Here is a 19,831-nt window from a genome sequence, read left to right as displayed (position 1 = left end):
AATGTGAGAACAGTGTGTCGGCGTCTCTGTAGTGAGACTGAAATCACATTTAGTCATCCCGTCTCGTAGTCAACATGTTTTTATAAGGAAGAAAAAAGGTCATCACTGCTTTATGCAAGATCTGATTGGCTGTATGGAAATGAGGTCTCTATCTACGAAGGCGGACAGAACTGTAAAAACAACCAGGGGCGGCATCATGACACCAAACTATATAAAATATAGATTTCTCCCTTTTGGTTTCTGATGTTTTCTCGGAGGAGGACACAGGAAGTGATTTTCAGATACACGTTGCTGTAGCAGACAAAAGAAATGTAATTTAACTCCAGTTGGACTTTAAACTCTGTCCCAGCGCAGAATTTAAAATGACTTTTGATGAAACAGTTGAGTTGGTCAGCGCTGTTCTGACAGTCGGTCAGTTCAGGCAACGTGCTGCTTCCCACACAGCGTATGGCGTTTGGCCTTTGCGTTGGTATGGCGTTTGGCCTTTGCGTTGGTATGGTATGGCGTTTGGCCTTTGCGTTGGTATGGCGTTTGGCCTTTGCGTTGGTATGGTATGGCGTTTGGCCTTTGCGTTGGTATGGCGTTTGGCCTTTGCGTTGGTATGGTGTGGCGTTTGGCCTTCGCGTTGGTATGGTATGGCGTTTGGCCTTCGCGTTGGTATGGTATGGCGTTTGGCCTTTGCGTTGGTATGGTATGGCGTTTGGCCTTTGCGTTGGTATGGCGTTTGGCCTTTGCGTTGGTATGGCGTTTGGCCTTTGCGTTGGTATGGTATGGCGTTTGGCCTTTGCGTTGGTATGGTATGGCGTTTGGCCTTTGCGTTGGTATGGTATGACGTTTGGCCTTTGTGTTGGTATGGCGTTTGGCCTTTGCGTTGATATGGTATGGCGTTTGGCCTTTGCGTTGGTATGGTATGGCGTTTGGCCTTTGCGTTGGTATGGCGTTTGGCCTTTGCGTTGGTATGGTATGGCGTTTGGCCTTTGCGTTGGTATGGCGTTTGGCCTTTGCGTTGGTATGGTATGGCGTTTGGCCTTTGAGTTGGTATGGTATGGCGTTTGGCCTTTGCGTTGGAATGGCGTTTGGCCTTTGCGTTGGTATGGTATGGCGTTTGGCCTTTGCGTTGGTATGGTATGGCGTTTGGCCTTTGCGTTGGTATGGTATGGCGTTTGGCCTTTGCGTTGGTATGGTATGGCGTTTGGCCTTTGCGTTAGTATGGTGTGGTGTTTGGCCTTTGCGTTGTGGCTCTTCTGTTCTGTAACTGGTGGCTGGAACCGTTCCACTCGTGCACTTTGTATCTTTCCACATGTAACCACAGCACAGCTGCTGTTCATATGAGCGTCGCTGTCGAGCCGCGGCGGCAGGCTGCGAATGTTTTTCCTCTGCACAGCACAGCGAGGTGTTGCAGAAACCAGACCTGCAGCCAGACCTGCAGCTCGGGCTCACTCGGACAGACAGTACAAGAACACTCTGTCTGCCGCGTGACATTTAGCAGGAACTGCAACAAAAGCTCAGAGAGGGGACGGACCTGTGTGGCCTATCACAGCCGCCCAAAAGTCTTCGAGGAGGGGTCTTGATTAGCCTGGTGCACATGTTCCTGAGGAAAGTCCTTCTGGATCAGCAGCAGCTCATTATTGTGCATTACAGTCATTCTGTAAGTGATTTAAAATCAGTGGGGAGTTCTTTTTGTTGTGTTGACACGTGTGCAATGAACTTCTGTAGATGTGGTCTCAGTTGGTAATTCTTCTCTCTCACCCCGGGAGTGGGCCAGGGTCACATCAATTCATTAACTCTGTGATATAGTCGGAGAAGAGACACAAATATCCGCCCTAATGGAGGATTTGTACTGGACCTGAATACTTCAGGGTCAGCCTGTGCCGCTCCCATATCCAGCTAGACCCAACGGCGACATCTGGCGTTCGTTCTTATGTAGTGAAAACCCACCGCACCAACCCCCCTTTACAAAACCTGGCATTTAAGCGTGATTTAGTTTTCGACCAAGTATAATCCAAAAAGGTATACTGAGTGGGACTTTTATTCCAAACGAGCTGTCAAAAGATACAATTCGGCATAAATCTAACACACCAAGGAGCAATTCATTTCAATAAAATGTCAACTTTTTAGAACCGGTTCGCCTGCTCCTTTACATCCACAAGTAACCAGACAGACTGATTCTGTTCCTGCCGAATACACGGAAATATCTAATGCTTCAAAGTTAGTTTATATATGTATATACATATATTTATAGCCGACACACAGACACAATCTGCGGGGAGTGTGTGAAGCTAATCTCCGGCCCAGACCGCAGCCGGTTCTGGCAGCAGTTACGTTATTAACGTGAGTAACGTTAACGTAACGCTAGTACGGTCTGGTCTGTCTGCAGCGGGAGAGCGGGACACAGAGAGGAAGAGGAGGAGGAGGAGGAGGAGGGAAACACGACAGGAAAACCCTGGAAAGAAGAGTTTCTTGGGAAGCCTGCGTTCACCCGCAGCCATGTTTCTGGAGTAGGAGCGCGAGAAGCCGCCGGTGGACTGCACGAGCAGGACCAGAGGTGAGCCAGGTCTTCACCGGGGGGGAGGAGGGGGGGACAGACCGCCACACACCTCCCGTCTCTGGACGCACACGCGGAGATATAAATCTGTGTTGAGCGTATTAATAAACCCGGTGACCTCCGGACGGCAGGTGAGTGGATTATTAGTCAGGAAGCGGCAGTGAAGACCAATAAGAGCAGCGGGCCGGAGCCCCGTCACTGCTCACGGCTTAGTGTTGGCCTGGAGCCTGGAGCCTGCAGCCTGGAGCCTGGAGCCTGCAGCCTGGAGCCTGGAGCCTGCACTGTGTTGGCACAGCGCTTATAATTAATAGGTATAATAGTACACTATATACAGGACGCAGCTACATTATTCTGCATAACACACATAATGAAAGAAAAACAGACATGTACACTAAGATAATAATGTTCTATAAAGATAATACTGTACAGCTGTATCTGTAGATGAGGCAGCAGCAGTATGATGTATACAGATGACACACTGTACTGTCAGCCTGCTGCAGCTCTTTCTGTCAGGGACTCATATATGATCCCTGTATCCCATCCTGAGCTTATAATACACGTTCAGGACTGTTTGACTGAGACTAACCAACCAACTGTAGTCACACGATGGTTATTACAATCCACAATATATATTTATAATTGATTTTTGTCTTTTTGAGTCGAGGGACTCAAGCCCCCGAGGCCAATAAATAAAACATCTTTATTCCATCCTTGCTTAGTTTTCGGTGTCCTGTGTTCAGCCTCATGTGATCTGCTGTTACATGTTGTACATGGACGCTGTCCTGAAGGGGGAGCTAGAGGGCAGCAGCAGGAGGCTGCAGCTCCGTAGCCTCGGTGGTGCTGATGTTAGCACGCTAACAAGCTCACAGCGGCAATGCTAACATGCTGATGTTTAGCAGGTGTAATGTTCACCATGGACGCGTCAACATGTCGACCTGATGGTGGCGCTAGATGGAAAGTCAGAGGATCAGCAGAGTTATTACAGTTCATCCTGAGGGGAGCGTGAACGATGAAGCACGTCTCATCACAGTCCAGCAGCTGCCGGTGTTTCTGGATCAAAAGCGGTGGACTGACTTTGTAGATGTTTCACTCAGATCCACACATTTCGACCTCATTGTGGCGCTGGACGAAAAGTCAGGAGTCCACCAAAGTGAGGAAGCTACGTCTTCTGGGGACCATGAAAGTCTGCACACACTGCTCGAGATATTTCACAAGATAAAACTTTAACCAGCTGCTGGTGCTAGAATAAAAGTCAGGGGACCACCAGAGTCAGTAGTACTGGTCTTCTGGGGACCACGAATGTCTGCACTCAAACAGAGACTGAGTACTGATCTCAGCCCAGCTGAACACCTGTGGGAGAGTTTGGGGCGATGTGCTAGGCAGCGCTCCCTCGCGGCGGAGCCACACCTCACTAACACAACCAGTGCTCGAAGCTAATATCGTGAAATCCATCCAGCAGCTGTCGAGAGCTTCTCCTGGACCAAAGTGCTGGCCAAGGGGAAACCTTGTAACTGACGGTGGCGCCAGAATCACGAGGAATCGTCCTCTGGGTGCCATGAATACCTAAATGTCCGGTCAGTGTAGTTGTTAACATGTTTTGTGTTGGCCTGACTCGTCGTGGCGTCGTCTTCCTCAGGCCTCGATGGGGCTAAACACTCTCATCTCACGCAACAGAATTCATCAGCTTTCAGTGAAACATTATGCAAGAATGCGCCTTCGTCTTGTTTCCCTGTTTGGCTTTGGGCTTTAACTGAATGCTGCCATGGCAGTGGGAGTCGGTGGACCACCTCGTCCGGACAATCCAGAGGCTGTTTCCTCCTCACAGCTGACGGCAGAGCCCCCTCTCTCTCTGCTATTGTCCATTCAGCTGCCAGGCCCACGGCGTCTTCTTTCCATACAGCCTGCTGAATTATTCATCTATTTTTCTCTTAATTCAACTTGGCACAAGAGATGGTTCTTCTCAGAGTCTCTTATCTGAGTATTTACATATGCAGATGCTAATAACATAAAACTCAAAGGTCAGCGTTCGTGTTAGAACAGGACCTGGCCTTAGTGAAGACACGAGAGAGCACCATTTTATGTCCAGCTGCCTGGTTTGGAGAATCGTTTGAAGCCTCGGTCTCATGTTTTAGTGGCTCGTCATCTGGTTGAGTAACAGTCTGAGAAAGGACACGTCTGGATTCGCTGTAGAGGAATGTAACGCGCTCATGCTGCCTTTGGCAAAACACAGAAAAACACAACTGTAGCCGGTCGTCCATGTGGATAAACACTGGTTTCCCAAAGCTCCGCTCTTCATCGTACCTGTGCGTCACCATGTGTGTGTGTGGGAGGAAGGTGACTCTTCCAAAGTTAGGAAATCCTTTACAGTTCTGTTTTGGACACATCACATTCTCTGTGTTGAATCGTATTCGATCCATCTCACATTTCGCTGTGTGTTTATTCAGGCAGGCGTGAGAGTCAGACATTATTTGGAATCTTAGTCATTTTCTCCGAATGCTCATTTCTGGACTTGGTATTTGTTCATAGACACGAGTATTTGTTTGGAATGCGTGATTTCAAAAGATTCCTCCACAGATTGATCATCTCAGGCCTGTAACTCTGCCAGACGCACGGCGGACAGTTTCAAACAAAAAGGATCAAATCGCTGCAGCAGAACCAGAGACATCTGAGGACATTTATCAGACTTCACTCAGCTCCCTCTGAGACACTAAAGGCCTTATACCGCTTTAAAACATCTGCAGCAGAACTGCCCGACACCTGGAGACACCTGAAGACACCTGGAGACACCTGGAGACAGACGCTGAGGTTTTCTTTATATCAGTATTTTAGCTGTGATGACTTCACATGTTCCTGCTCTGCAGAGATCCATCAGATCATGTGACGTTTGGTTCGCGGAGGGCAGCTTGAAGTGTAAAGCCGTCGTTAGCCGGTTAGCCTGCAGCGGCTGTTTAATGCTAACTCACATGGATAGCCCACAGCTGGACACACCTGACTCTGAGTTTAATTAGTTCCAGTTTGAACTGTAAGTGTCAACTGAAACGCTCTTTAATGAGGTGGTTTGTGTGTTCACAGGAGCTGATGTGCCCATTGAGACGGAGCCAGCATGACCTCCCCACAGCCACTTCTCTGTCACCCGTTGGGTGAGTCATTCAGCCGCCATACTGATGATCTGAATCATTTAGATGTCTCCGGTTGAATTCTTCCTGTCGCAGGTCCTGGCCTGTGCTGAGCCCTGATTGGACCCGTAGCTTCTGTAATATCCTTCACTCGTTGATCCAGTAGGTCTGCCGTTAAGCCAGGCAGCGCCTCTGAAGCGTACTGTTGTCTTATTTGTCAGGCCGCAGTTTCTGCTTTTCAGCAAATATAGATATATATGAGATGTATATAATGTATAATGTATATGTGAGACTGTGTTCTCATTAATCCTACTGATGAATAAATGAACGATGGTAAGTTTATAAGACATCATTTCCAGAGTGTGACATTAAATAGCACCAGGTGCAGAACTTCGTCACATGACGTATGTAGCGTGTCTGGTTTCGTCTGTGCTGTGACGATTTAGTATTGCACTTCCATAAAGTCGGGGACCTTGCAAAGAGACAGATGTTGGAAACAGCAGAGGCAGAGATATCCTGACTTTTAGTGCCAAGTACGTCAAAAACCGTGGATCCTACATTTCCCATAATGCAGCTCAATAGTTCTTTCATTAGACTCTCCCTGCCTGCTAAATGCCCACGTTACTTGTAATGCAGGCTTTCTGTTTTCTAAATGTCGACGTCTCTCTGACCTCGAAGTCTCAACCCTGATGACATCATCAGGGTCACCGTCTCCAGAGCCACAGATGATGTCATACAACAGTTTTCTGTTCGAGAAGCACTCGGCTCGACGTGAAAACCGGTTGTTTCCACGTGAAATCCCCGTTAATATTAGAAAATGTCGATTCTATCGTGAACTCAGTTCTGACCTCTTATTGTTTCGTAATGACGTCCTGCAGCAACGAAAAGTGCGTTCTGAACTGAGCACGAGCAGTCAGGCTCAGGGCCTGTAGGTGAAGCCTGACTCATTAATCCCCTGCTGTTCTGGTTACCATAAGTTGTGCAAGAGGGAGCAAGCCTCTGCAGGTCATGTGACATCACCTGGAGCCAGAGCTACCTGTGAGGAGGTGGAGGCGGTTTGGCACAGTGAACTCTGGATGCCTCCCAACGGAGCAAAGTGCTGTAAATAAACTGCAGTCCAGGAAGCACTATACTCACAGGTTTCTGTACGGCCGACCTGAAGATTTATCCTTCACGGCCTCACTGACCTGCTTGAGGTTCCCACGGTGGACACGAGCTCCTGGGCCCCCACTGACCCCTGTTGTCCCACACACTACCTGGCCCCAGGTTAGCTGTGTGATAAATCTATTGAACACAAGTTAAAACGACATATATATTATTATAGTCTGGATTTTTGAGGGCCGATATGCATACTGCATATAAGAGTTTAGACAAATCTGAAAATGATATATAAGCACATACCATAAACAAACGATGTAATGGAGACAGTGTTTCTGTCGGGCAGCGTCAGCAGCTTATTATCGACAGTGTTGTTTTCGACTGCCTTTTCTGTGACTGACTGATTTCAGCGTCTTTTAAGGTGCATTTTATAATTACACACTGTCTCCTGTAAATCAAAGTATAAATGTCATTTTAAAGAAGACGTTTTTCCTCCAGCACCACATTGTGGTAGTAGTAGTAGTAGCTGTAGTTTTTTGTCTGCAGAGCTTCTTTAAAAAACTCCACCCATCAGCTGTTTGGGGCAGCCTGTGCTGGAGCCTGAGAGGTGAAAACCCGGGGCTGTCGGGGGCCCCTGGGGGTCTGGAGCCCTGAAACAATTGCTCTCTTTGCCCAGTTCAGCCTTGTTGTTGTTTGGGTGTTTAAGTTGTGGTGCAAATGAGGAGTGACAGGTTGGTGCTTAAAGCCATATGTTTAGAGTGTAATCTCTCCTACCAACGGCTACTAATCCTCCGTTTCCCATGATGCTCAGCTCACTGGTCGACCACCTGTGGGCCGCGCGGTCTGGCCTCTAACTCTTAGGCTGGTCTGTTGCACCCAGAGGTACAGAGAGGACTCCAGAAGCACCGAGGAGCTTCAGATCCACAAGCGAGTCGCACGGTGGACGCACCTGCGGCGTCGCTTTGTTGGCTTCCACCTGTGGAGGCGTGGGAACACCTGCTCGGGCAGCTTACTGCGGCAAAATTCACAGTGTAAATGTAACACGAGATGAAGATATTAGCTGGCTGATGAAAAGGAGATTTAGACACATGGCAGGTCAGTGATCGTATATCATCGAGACGCTGCTGTTGACAGACAGAATTCAGTCAAGTGACGCAGTCAGGGAGCAGGTTTCGGTCTCCTGATGGTGCTGTACCTGACAGCCTCGCTGAGGTGGCGTCACTGCAACAAGACATCCGGGTACGGGGTAAACAGACGGGATAGGGAGCTTTAGAGGTGTTGGCAGAAGCAGGCTAGCTGTTTCCCCCTGCTTCCAGTCTTTATGCTAAGCTAGGCCAACTCTCATCCGGACTCCAGCTCCGTGCTGAACGCACTGATATCCACAGTAAATCACATTAGCATGCTCATCAGACTGAACCACCATTTTGTTTCGCGTCAGTCATTCAGTCTGACATCAGGTTCATGTGAGATGAAACTTTGTTGTTCGTCTCTCCCTAACCAATCAGGAGCAGCTGGTGTTTCTGTTCGTTAGTTTTCAGCTGACACAGAAGAAACATGTCGGTTTCAGAGTTGTTATTTCTGTAAGTCAGCTTACAACAACCTGCACAGGTGTGTTGATCTCATCCAGGCTCCTCCCCTTTTTATGATGGATGTTGCCAGGTAGCTACAGGATGCAGGAAGATGACATCCGTGTTCTCAGTCCAACTTGCAGAGCGTTGATTGGTCGAACAGCGGTCAGTGAACAGGCCTATCGCAGAGCTAATTAGACGTGCGTGCGGTGACTCAGAGGTCTGGAACCGGGCTGCAAAAACACAGCCTTCCTCTGTTTTGAATTTATTGAGACAGTTTGTTACTTCTGGCCTAAACAAAGAGGCACCGCGGCTCAGTAGCAGCACGTTCTTCTCACAGCAAAGAAGTCTTGGATCTGTTGACACTGCCCGGAGAGTCTGGAGTTTACAGGATCTCCATGTTTGTGTGGGCTTTCTTTCTCCCCTGTATTCAGCAGTAATTACTCTTCGTTTATTTGCACTTAAATACAACAGTGCTGCAATAAATACGCTCTGTGTAAAGCTCCAGGAAAGCTGGAAATGTAAAAATGTAATGTAAAAGTAGCGTTTAGCACTAAATCACTTGCTTCTTTCCTCAGTGCCTATATCTAACGGGGCGCCACACATAGAGGAAGATGAGGATGAAGATGAGCAGGGGGAGAAGTTTGAGTTTGATGACGGGGACGACGTCAGACCCCCACAGGTGAGCTGTGGCCCTTTGACGAAGAGTGAGTGGACCACAGACACAGCGGGGTCAAACCTCGGTGCCCAGACAAACACCGGCCAGGGGACAGCAGGGGCCACCAGCGCCGGGCAGAAGGACCAGAACCCCCCGCTGATGCACCAGCACTGCTCAGGTGAATGAAGCGTGTAAAACAGCAGCTGCGGATGCATTAAGATGAGGGCTTGTCTGCGTGTCGACCGCATTATAATGTCGTTTTCTTTCTCACCAGATATGGAGGTCAGGGAGTCACCGGAGGGGTAAGTTGTGATGGAACAAATTAAAGCCTGTAACTAAAGCAAACATTTAATCCGCCACAACGACATCCGTAAACCAAAACCAGTCGTCTCTGAAATACCATTTAAAGCCAGTGTAGCGTGTAGCATCTTGTCCCAAATGGATGGAACTGAAGAAACATGCTCGTATTAATGCTGTAAAGGGGTTTTCGGTGGTAAACATGTACCAAATCCAGCTGTGAGCAAAATCACAAAATGACCTCCACAGTGTGAAGCTGTGTAGTTAAAGAGAAAGCAGTTCAGACACCAGTGAGAGGCCGCCCCCCTATTGGAGAATCAGTGCAACTGCAAAATGCCTGAACGGAGCCGTGAGATCCACAAGTCCTTCAAGGTTTTTGGGAAAGTAATCAGCATGTTGTGTTACCGAGCAGTGACATGCATCTGGTGTTATCCTGGACTGAGACTTTGGCTGGGGGTGGTGATAATGGGTACAGACGGTCCAACATTTAACAGAGCTCAACACATTTCATGGCAACACAAGACCGATCCAGCAGCCTGGTCGGTTTCTGTGGCCGACAAAGGTCCCCGTCTTCCCTCTTTTACTGTCAGCAGGCTCTGATTGGTCCCACTGTAGCTTTATTCCAGAGCTTTAAAGCACACTGCATGGTCTTCATCAGCGAATGCGGATTGTGTCTCAACAGAGACAGGGGTTACGATCTGCCCGCCTGTTATCTTGAGACTGAAGTTGAGTTTGTTTTTTTTTGTTAACCAGGTTTCATGTTTTTATCTGTTTGAGTTCTGGAGTGACATTCGTCTCGAGAGAGATTGATAAAATATGTTGCCACAAGAATCAGCTGACATTTTAACATGATAAATATGAAAAGTTCTTTGAGATTAAAATGCTTGTTGCAGACGTTCCACCTCCTCTGATCTGGGAGCGACTGAAGAGGCAGCGGCTTTCTGGACAGCGAGCAGCATTAATGAAGGTAACAGCAGTATCTCATATAACAGCCACATCTGGCCCCACACACCAGATCTCTGGCTCTGGACCAGATCTCTGGCTCTGGACCGGGGCTCTGGCTCTGGACCGGGGCTCTGGCTCTGGACCGGGGCTCTGGCTCTGGACCAGATCTTTGGCTCTGGACTGGATCTCTGGCTCTGGACCGGGGCTCTGGCTCCGAGGCTGAGCAGGTCTGTGTCCGTACTCTCACCAAAGGGAGGATGTTTTTGTGTTTGCTTGCATGCGGACAGCCCAGACATCACATCGAGCCAAGGAGTGGCTCAGTGTGCTTTCAGAGCTCACGCTGCGATTAAACAAAGGTACACAACCTGCCTGTAGTGTTAGCTTTGGTAGTAGCTAGCTTGTAGCAAAGGTAAGATGCTGCGTTTTCATTTTAAAAATGTAAACGAGTTCCCTGTCGAGTTGGAACAGAGAGCAAAGTCCTGTTCAGACTGTGTTTCCTGCTTCCAGTGAAACACAGCCAGTCACCTAGCTGTTAGCATTAGCAAGAGCTAGCTGTCCTCTGCCCCCTGTAACGTACCTGTACATAAACACATCTGTCTGTGCATGTGTGTGTTTACAGGGAATTCAGTCATTAGACTGTACATGTAGTGGGAAGTCATGTTTAACTGTATTATGCCAGTCTTGACAGGTCGCAGTAATGTGGCTGTTGAACCCGTTCTTCAGTCCTGCGTCATGAATTAAATTAGTGAACTTCCCTGAAGGCAGTAAACCTCCTATCAGAGAATAAATCGGTCTTTATAGAAATCACATGCAAGACAGGTGTGCTTCCTTTGAGTGAAGTGGGTGCTCTGCTAAAGACAGCAACACGTGAACTCCAGAAACACACTCACACACACTCCTCATAAGGGTAAAAGCCAAATCACATGACTTACCCCACGGTCCCTGAAGGGGTTCCAGGCGTCTGCTCAAAGTGACAAATTCAGTGTTTTGTAGGAAAACCGTCCGTAATGCCGGAAGGCGGTCGGGATGAGTCCAGCAGTGCAGTAACACAGCAGGACACTGCTGAGGACGAGGTGTCTTCTTCAGCCAGTCCACAGACTGAACATCGCTCAGCTGCTGTAGACGCGCCATCCAATCAGAGCGCAGAGACCTGCGGCCCAGACAGCGTGGGCAGAGACCCAGAGGTCGTGTATGATGACGTACCTGCTGAGAACCTGCACCCAGTGGACGGTGAGCCTCCGTCTTCACATTACAGACAGTCCACACAGGAGCGTCCTGCAGTATCTAACACAGACTGACTGAAACTACAGAGACACATCTGAGTTATATGAAGCTGCACAGTGTGTTTTGTTCATCTGTTGGCTCCCTTGTGTAGATGTTGAAGACATCTATGAGGACATCCAGAGACCCGGTCGCCGCGGCTCCAGCGGCTGGAGCTCCAGTGAGTTTGAGAGCTACGATGAGTCTGACAGTGAGACTGCTCCTCCGGCCCGCAGCGGCAGCAAGGTAACTTCTAGATATATAATAAACACATTTACATCATTTTCTTTTAAACGTGAACAACCTTCAGTGTTAGGGACACTGTGTACATCACAGGTGTGCTGAAGCTCCCGTCCTCTGTTAGACACTGTCCGGGACTTTATTCCAGTTTCAGCAGAACATGTGCCATCTGGAAATACACAACAAAAATAATACAGGAATATTATGTAATGAAGGAATATTAAAACAGTAAGGTTCTGGCCTCTCCACGTCAACATCTGGGCAGGATGAATGGCAAAATACTGACGCAATAATCACCATTTATTATTTATTTATATAACTAATAGCCTTGATATGAACAGCAAATACTGAATATTTACAACACGAGTCGGTCCCGTACTTCAGAGTATATTAACACGTGACGCGACCACACAGACTGAGAAATGCAGCGTGCTGCCTCGCGGTATCCAGTGCTAGCTTAAAATATAGCTAACTGTTAGCTGGATTAACCTTCTGTAGTAACAGCGGTGTTTGGGACACAACCGTCCGACCACTTAACCACATTAACAACAATGATGAGTGCCAACATACAGTTTCACAAACAGAAGAACCAGCACCGAGTCCAGAGTCAGTTCAGCACTGTGATCCTGCTCGTACAGGCAAGAAGGTCCAGTCCGTTCGCTGCCACTGCTAGGGCTGACGTGGAACAGTCCGAGTCCTGGCAGAAACGGGGGCCTATACATTTAGATGAAGAGTTCCTCATGATGTTTCTCTGGTGTGAAAATACTTCGAGTTATGCTTCCATTTTCCATTTAGTAGAGTTGGAGCCGTGTGTCACCATTAACTCGATGTGTGTGCGTCAGCCGTGTGCTGAGGAATCGATGCCTGTTGTGAATCGGGTTGAAGAGGTTTGCGTCATTCAGTGCCACACTGGAGAGGATGTGATATTTTGGTCCACATGCAGAATGCCTGCTCATCAAAGTTATTTTAGTTCCACATTTTCCAGTTAGTTTTGCTTTCTGTATCATTTCAGGATTCACTTTTTTCTGTTTCGTTGTAGTTTTATTTCCCGGCTTACCGCTTCTCTTTGATTCCTTCGTTGTTCCTGACTTGTTTCAAAAGCTTAACTGAAGCTAAGCTAACTGCTGCTAGCTCCGTTGTTGTAAGCGCCCGACACCCCTCACTGTGAGAATGTGGGGTTATGGTGGACCTAATATGCACATTCAGCCTGTTGGATAAGATAACATTACTGCACATACGCTGAAAACATGGATTCGACTGATAGGTGATCAATATGCAGTATAATAACATCGTCACACCTTTAAAAAACAGGTTTGCAAAGTGCTTCACAGATACAGGTCACAAATACTAACGCAGTAACTGTTTTATGAGGTCATTATATATATTATATTTATATTATATATATATTCGTATGTTGTAGAACAAATGATAAACATGATGGCAAAAGAATATAAATTGAAAACCAATTTAGCAAAGATTTAAAGCAGCATTAATGAATGTTTGGGCAGCAGCTCGGCGGCTTCTTGCAGCTTCTTCTTCTCTGGCAGCGACGCTCTGAGAGCGAACCAGAGCGGCAACATGGCGTCTGTAAAACCTAAACACTGAGCCGAAGCACGGCAGAGCGCTCTGCGGCTGAGAGGAACCGCAGACCGGGTGCTAAATCTCTGCAGGTTCGTCACTACAAGCGACTCCTTTCCTGTTGCTGTAAGAATATTGATTAGTGCCGCTTTAAGATCAGTGGACGGCTGATCCAGAACTTATTTTTAGCATTTACAGGTACTGAATGTTGAAATGAAACATCCGTCGGTCTGTGGGTATCCACTTTAAAAAGTCCATATGGGTCCAACCCAGAAATCACGTTGGCGGGGGAAAAACCAGTTAGTTCATTTAAAGTTAATGTACAGTGTGAATGAAAGCTGGTGATGAAAAGAGGAAGTGAATTCTCTCTGGCAGGCCCTCGCTAAGTCAGCACTTCTGTCTTCTGCTTCTGCCCCCGTGAGTTACTCCTGCTGGTGGACTTTCCCCGCTCCGCTCGTGTGTCAGAGTTTTGAAAAGGACACGGTGCAACTGCAGTTTCAGTGTTATGAAGCGGATCACACGGAATAAGCAGTTCGTCAGCTGCTGTCTCTCTGCTGTGTTTTGTTTGTATGAGCGGTTTATCTGAATGAAAGACATTCGCTGGTAGGAGGTAGGTGTCTCGTCTTCTATAATCAGAGTTAGTAATATCAGAGCTGGGTATTGAGTCACATTCGTATTAGTGTTTGAGCAGATTCTGAGTCTTGGTGACTTTTGATTTCATTAGATTTGTCCTGATTTTAACGTTTATACTCAATGTGTGTGTGTGTGAATTCCTAAGACACTGAACATGAATGATCTGGAGAAGTGTGTCTGTCAGTGTGTGGTGTATAAGTGCCAGCTGCAAGTGGACACATGTAGAAGTCACAGAGGGGATGCTGCTTTCTCTTCTCAGCTCCGAGTGTGTTTAACAGGTTTATCCCTCCGGAACAGACTTCGGTCAGTGAGTTTCAGTTTCAACACACATGTGGTAGAATTCAAGATTTAGTTTAAATTCATTTTGGACCTCGTGGTGTTTATTGCTTATTAAATAGCTGACCATCGTTCTCTTTACAGTTATTTTAAACCTTTAATCTGTACGCCTGGATTTGGGACTGCTGACATCACGTAGCAGCACAGTGGACGAGAATCGTTTTGAGGGATCCAGTTCATCGTGTTGAAGTTGTCTCTCCTCCGGCTCCGTCCAGTTTCCTGTCCTCGTCTTCTCGTTCACAGTCTGACGCAGATTTAGCACGTTTCCTCCCTTTGCCTGCAAATCGCAGCATCACGTAGCGAAACAATCTGTTTTTCACGGCGGTCCGTTTCTTCTTCTGCAGGATCTGTGTTCTTGCCTAGCGGCGTGACTCTAACCACAGACGGCCGCTGTTTTGTGTTCAGTCGTTAATGATGCTTCTTTCTGAACGAAAGACTGGAAATCTGTGTACGTTGTTGGGGATGTATCTGAAGGTCTGTTCCCACCTTAAAGTCATAAAATGAGCAGATACATGTTGTGTATTAACCCTTCTGTACCAGATCTCCACAGTAACAGTGTGTACTGCACTGATACCGTGTCCCAGACTTCACAGGTAGACGTTCAGCTGCAAACAGCATCTGAATCGTCTTATTGTCCCAAAATATCAGCAGGTCTCCAGTGACATAAACACAATAACAATTCACTTCTGTTTAATGTTCCAAAATCTTGCCGCTCCTTCTGCCATTTGACGTCAGACAAACGTTTGTATTCTTGGTGTAAGAGGCTGGGGAGCAGAGCTGACCTCAGTACATGCTGCTGCCGCTGTGTTTCTGTGTTTCTGCTGCCAGCTGCCTGCAGACGTGCTGAGGCTGAAGGAGCGTTGTGCCGTCACCAGGAGGGAGTTGGCGGTGCGTCTCAGTGCGCCTCATGTTGCCCACATCAGGCAGAGCTGCGACACTAAGGTAGGTCGCGTTTCGCTCCCTCCTCCTCCTCTTTCTCGTGGATCCACCTGCGTCTCTGCGGGAGGGAGGACTTGGTCTTTGGCCCTTTAAAGATCTGATGAACTGGAATGATCTTAATGGAGAACCGGGGATCCCCCGTCAGAGATACAAATGAGGGCTGGTTTTAGTTTTGAAAAAAAGTCTGATAGAATCATTTAAATCTTAACAAATTGTATTTTTTCCACTTTTGTTCCAGATGTTATTATCTGCAGCCACCCTGGTTATATATCCGTGCTCACGTTGTGTTTTCCAGGTGCAGCAGTTGATGAAAGCAGCGAGGAACGGCACCAAGGACGGCTTAGAAAAGACAAAGTTAGCCATGATTCGCAAAGTGTCGTTCCTGCACAGAAAAGACTCCGCAGGTACAAGGACTGGAACAAGCTCACATGACATGTTCAGTTTGTGGAAAATCAGATTCATGGTCTCTTTTCAGACATTCAGAGCCAGTTCTGGCCAGCGTGAGCGCAAAGCCCTGGTGGCCGACAGGCGGAACTGTGGGTAAAAGGATTTACAGGCACAAAAACAACAGCCGAACATATACAGTACATATATCAGTACAGGATAGATATATATGTATATATATCAGGGCCAGTAGATGTCCTTTTAATTGTATTTTAGACATCAAGTTATGGATGGAGAGGATTTTCTCACATCAGCTCGACCAGGACAAACCAGAAGTCTTGGTTATCGTCCTGAAGCTCAGAGAGAAAACTGGAAGCACTGGCATCAGCCTCCTCGAGTTGTATTTGACTCAGATCTTAGTTTTGAACCTGCTGTTGTAAAGAAGACTGTAGCCGTGTTACAGTCACTGTGCTGCGGCACGAGTTGGCCCGTGTTGTCTCAGAAGCCTTTTCATGGTCGCTAAAGTCAGAACGAAAACCCACGCCTACCTGAACACCTGATTTATTTATCTGTTTACTACCGTATCATTTTATTATTTAAAGTTTTTATCTGTTGCTAGATGGAAGATGTTATTATTTGGTCTATTTCTGGATAAGGACTTTTATTATTATGAGTTTTTGTCTATTTCTAATCCTGTCTGGTGTTTCCTCAGTTTCTCAGTTCCTGTTTTTATGAGTCATTTATTGGTTTGAGTGTGTGTGTGTGTGTGTGTGTGTGTGTGTGTGTGTGTGTGTGTGTGTGTGTTTGCGTTGCAGGTGAGGGAAAGGATGATGCAGGTTACCTGGACGTGTCTGTGTGTGAGTTAAAGCACCCTCCACCACAACTCTGCCCCATGCCAGAGGGGCTCAGCAGTCAGCAGGTGTGTGTGTGTGTGTGTGTGTGTGTGTGTATCACAGTGACATGGCAGTAATTAACCTGAGTATCTGTAACGTTGATGCAGTCAGCGTAAATAGCAGCAGTTCACAGGAAGGTGTGTTTTCTAAATGTTGATCCCGTTTAGTAAGAAGACCCCGTCAGTCCAGACACTTCCTGTCGTTCACCTGCTGTCTGTTAAAGTCCGTATGATGTCTCTCTGCTGCTCTCACTCTCTCTTCGTAGCACTAAAACTGCAGCAAGTGTTGAAGTTGATAGATGGAAACTTACCATTGATCGAAACAACAAAGCAAAGTAGATCGCGCATTAATTAGCGATGGAACACAGATTAGTGTTAGCAGGAGAGAGAGCTGAGTCCCACACGAGTGAAACAAACATGACAGAGCAGCTAGTTCCTCTGTTAGTGACCAGCTTTTGTTTGTTTGTTTGAGATGCGTTTCTTATTTTAACTTCAGCTTTTATCAGATATTTAAAGCACAGTACGCAGCGCGGTGGTGTTAAAACAGCGTCTTGGTACATTTCTCTGCGCCCCCTTCAGGTGGTCAGACGTCTCATCCTCAGCTCCATTGTGCAGAGCGAGAGCAGCTACCTGGACTCTCTCAAGAGGATCCTCCAGGTGAGTCCCAGCTCTGCTCAGGTAACACACTGCATGGACGGTGGAACTCACTGATCTGAGGCCAGCGACACCAGAAACCCTCACTCTGTGATTTATGGTGCTAATAATCTTTTACAAGTGACGTCTGAAATCATTATTTAGCTGTGAAGAAATGATTAAATGAGGAACAGACCTGCAGGACGCCTCGCTGACCTCTCTTTGTCTGTCAGGAGTACCAGCAGCCGCTGCTGGAGGCACAGAGCTGCATCCTGAACCCCAAGAAGGTGCGTCAGGTCTTCTACCGCCTGCAGGAGATCCATCAGTGCCACTCCATGTTCCAGATCGCCCTGGCGTCCCGCGTGGCCGAGTGGGATCACAGCGAGAAGATCGGAGACCTGTTCGTCGCCTCGGTCAGTCACACAGACCTTTCCTCCCTTCCCTCCTTTATCTTTCTTTTCTTTCCTTCCTTCCTTCCTTCCTTCCTTCCTTCCTTCCTTTTGGCTTTCCTTCCTTCCTTCCTCTCTTCCTTCCTTCCTTCTTCTCTCTTTATCTTTCCTTCTTTCCTTCCTTCCTCCCTTCCCTCCTTTATCTTTCTTTCTTTCTTTCCTTCCTTCCTTCCTTCCTTCCTTTTGGCTTTCCTTCCTTCTTCTCTCCTTCCTTCTCTCCTTTATCTTTCCTTCTTTCCTTCCTTCCTTCCTTCCTTCCTTCCTTCTCTCCTTTATCTTTCCTTCCTTCCTTCCTTCCTTCCTTCCTTTTGGCTTTCCTTCCTTCCTTCTCTCCTTTATCTTTCCTTCTTTCCTTCCTTCCTTCCTTCCTTCTCTCTTTCCTTCCTTCCTTCCTTCCTTTTGGCTTCCTTCCTTCCTTCTTCTTTCCTTCCTTCTTCTCTCTCTTCCTTCTTCTCTCCTTTATCTTCCTTCCTTCCCTCTTCCTTCCTTCCTTCCTTCCTTCCTTCCTCTCTCCTTCCTTTTTCCTTCCTTCCTTCCTTCCCTCTCTCCTTTATTTTTCCTTCCTTCCTTCCTTCCTTCCTTCCTTCTTCTCTCTCCTTTATCTTTCCTTCCTTCCTTCCTTCCTTCCTTCCTTCCTTTTGGCTTTCCTTCCTTCTTCTCTCCTTCCTTCTCTCCTTTATCTTTCCTTCCTTCCTTCCTTCCTTCCTTCCTTCCTTCCTTCCTTCCTTCCTTCTTCTCTCCTTTATCTTTCCTTCCTTCCTTCCTTCCTTCCTTTTGGCTTTCCTTCCTTCTTTCTCTCTTCTCTCTCTTCCTCTTTCTTCCTTTATCCTTCCTTCCTTCCTTCCTTCCTTCCTTCCTTCCAGCAGATCCCTCCGAGCCCAACCCTGATGACATCACACTGACCTGACACTCGACAGAGATATTAATCAGCTGTTTGTGCGGTCCGAAGCACGCGGAGTGAGCTGATCGTCGTGTTTGAGTCGTGGATTTGAAACGCAGAGCCGTACTGCTGCCTCCAGCAGGAAGACGAACCAGCGTGGGATCAGTGTGTGAGAGAAACTGTCACTGTGATCATTACGATGTCGCGCTCTGTCCTCCACAGTTTTCCAAGTCCATGGTGCTGAACGTGTACAGTGACTACATCAACAACTTCACCCACGCCATGACACTGATCAAGAAGGCCTGCATGTCTAAACCTGCTTTCCTGGACTTTCTTAAGGTGCTCACACTCTGTCTTTTAAACGTTTAAAACACGCCGTCCAGCGACGCGTCCACGCCGTCTGCTCTGGACGCTTTCAGTTGAGCTTTTCGGTTTTCTGTCTGACGGAACTGAAACACGGCGATTTTATCCGATGCTGTGTATTCCAGTCTGCACTAAACAAACGTTTAAACAACGCAGCATTCGTTTCTGCATTTGATGAACTTGTATCGGCTGTTTCAGTGAGTGTCACATAGTATCAGCTCTTACAGCAGCATTGAATCTATGAAAGCAATAAAAGATTAAACAGTGCTGAAGAGAGTAAACACATTACAGGAAGGTGCTTAAAACAAGACGTTCAGCTGCTAAACACGCCAAAATAATAATAATATAATATAGAAACTATTTAAATAGCACCTTCCATACGCAAAATGCAGCAAAATAAAGAAGAATCAGAGCAGACAATTTAAACAGCTGTCAACATGTCTGTGAAAATAATCTATTAGAAAATGTAGTGAAGTACAAGAGTAATAATAATGATCATAACCACTTTCACCGCCGTCATCATCCGAATAAGGCTGAGCACCAGTGGACATAAGGACGAGGTGTGGAGCTTTTTAACAGGAACTTCAGCTGAGGTTTCCGTCCTGAGATTCAGACGCAGACAGTTACAGAACTACAGAAATGACTGAACGCGTTACTGATTCAGATATCGAGTGTGCACTGTGGGCTGTGTATGCACACAGAGCTGGACCAGGAAGGGCAAAAATAAGTGTTGCAGAACTGAAAAATGTTAGAAACCCGGTTAATGAAGCTGTCGGACTCACGCTGCTCGCGGTAACTAAAAGAACAACAAACACACGGACATGTCGCAGTGTTTTCCAAAACACACGTGCACATCCACGTTAGATCTGGAAATATACTGTAACACCCCGCATGCTTCCTGCGAAAACACTAAACCTGGTACTTCATTTATTTTCTGACCTGTTTTATAGTGTATTGTATTTTTGCTAGTACTTCCTCCTGTGTGCACTGACATAAAGGCGAGCTGCTGTAACAAAG

General features: G+C 47.1%; 1 protein-coding gene across 5 annotated transcripts in view; it reads left to right on the top strand.

Moving 5' to 3' along the window:
- The first annotated feature begins 2,402 nt into the window (after positions 1–2,402).
- The window catches only part of LOC122883716 (rho guanine nucleotide exchange factor 10-like protein), a 31,305-nt gene continuing 13,876 nt past the window's right edge, over positions 2,403–19,831 (top strand). Inside the window, exons 1-13 of one of the 5 annotated variants that reach the window (XM_044212790.1) lie at positions 2,414–2,545; positions 5,618–5,685; positions 8,906–9,163; positions 9,260–9,287; positions 10,176–10,249; positions 11,221–11,457; positions 11,603–11,733; positions 15,103–15,216; positions 15,509–15,617; positions 16,413–16,516; positions 17,069–17,146; positions 17,356–17,535; positions 18,674–18,790. In XM_044212790.1, coding sequence (XP_044068725.1) covers positions 5,649–5,685; positions 8,906–9,163; positions 9,260–9,287; positions 10,176–10,249; positions 11,221–11,457; positions 11,603–11,733; positions 15,103–15,216; positions 15,509–15,617; positions 16,413–16,516; positions 17,069–17,146; positions 17,356–17,535; positions 18,674–18,790 — 1,467 coding nt within the window. In that variant the 5' untranslated portion in view covers positions 2,414–2,545; positions 5,618–5,648. The other 4 variants (XM_044212792.1, XM_044212791.1, XM_044212793.1 and 1 more) reach the window with 4 other exon arrangements.

The sequence above is a fragment of the Siniperca chuatsi genome, linkage group LG10 (genome assembly GCF_020085105.1).
Source record: "Siniperca chuatsi isolate FFG_IHB_CAS linkage group LG10, ASM2008510v1, whole genome shotgun sequence".
NCBI lineage: Eukaryota > Metazoa > Chordata > Actinopteri > Centrarchiformes > Sinipercidae > Siniperca > Siniperca chuatsi.
The sequence above is the reverse complement of the archived record's forward strand: the minus strand, read 5'-3'. Positions and strand labels throughout refer to the sequence as shown.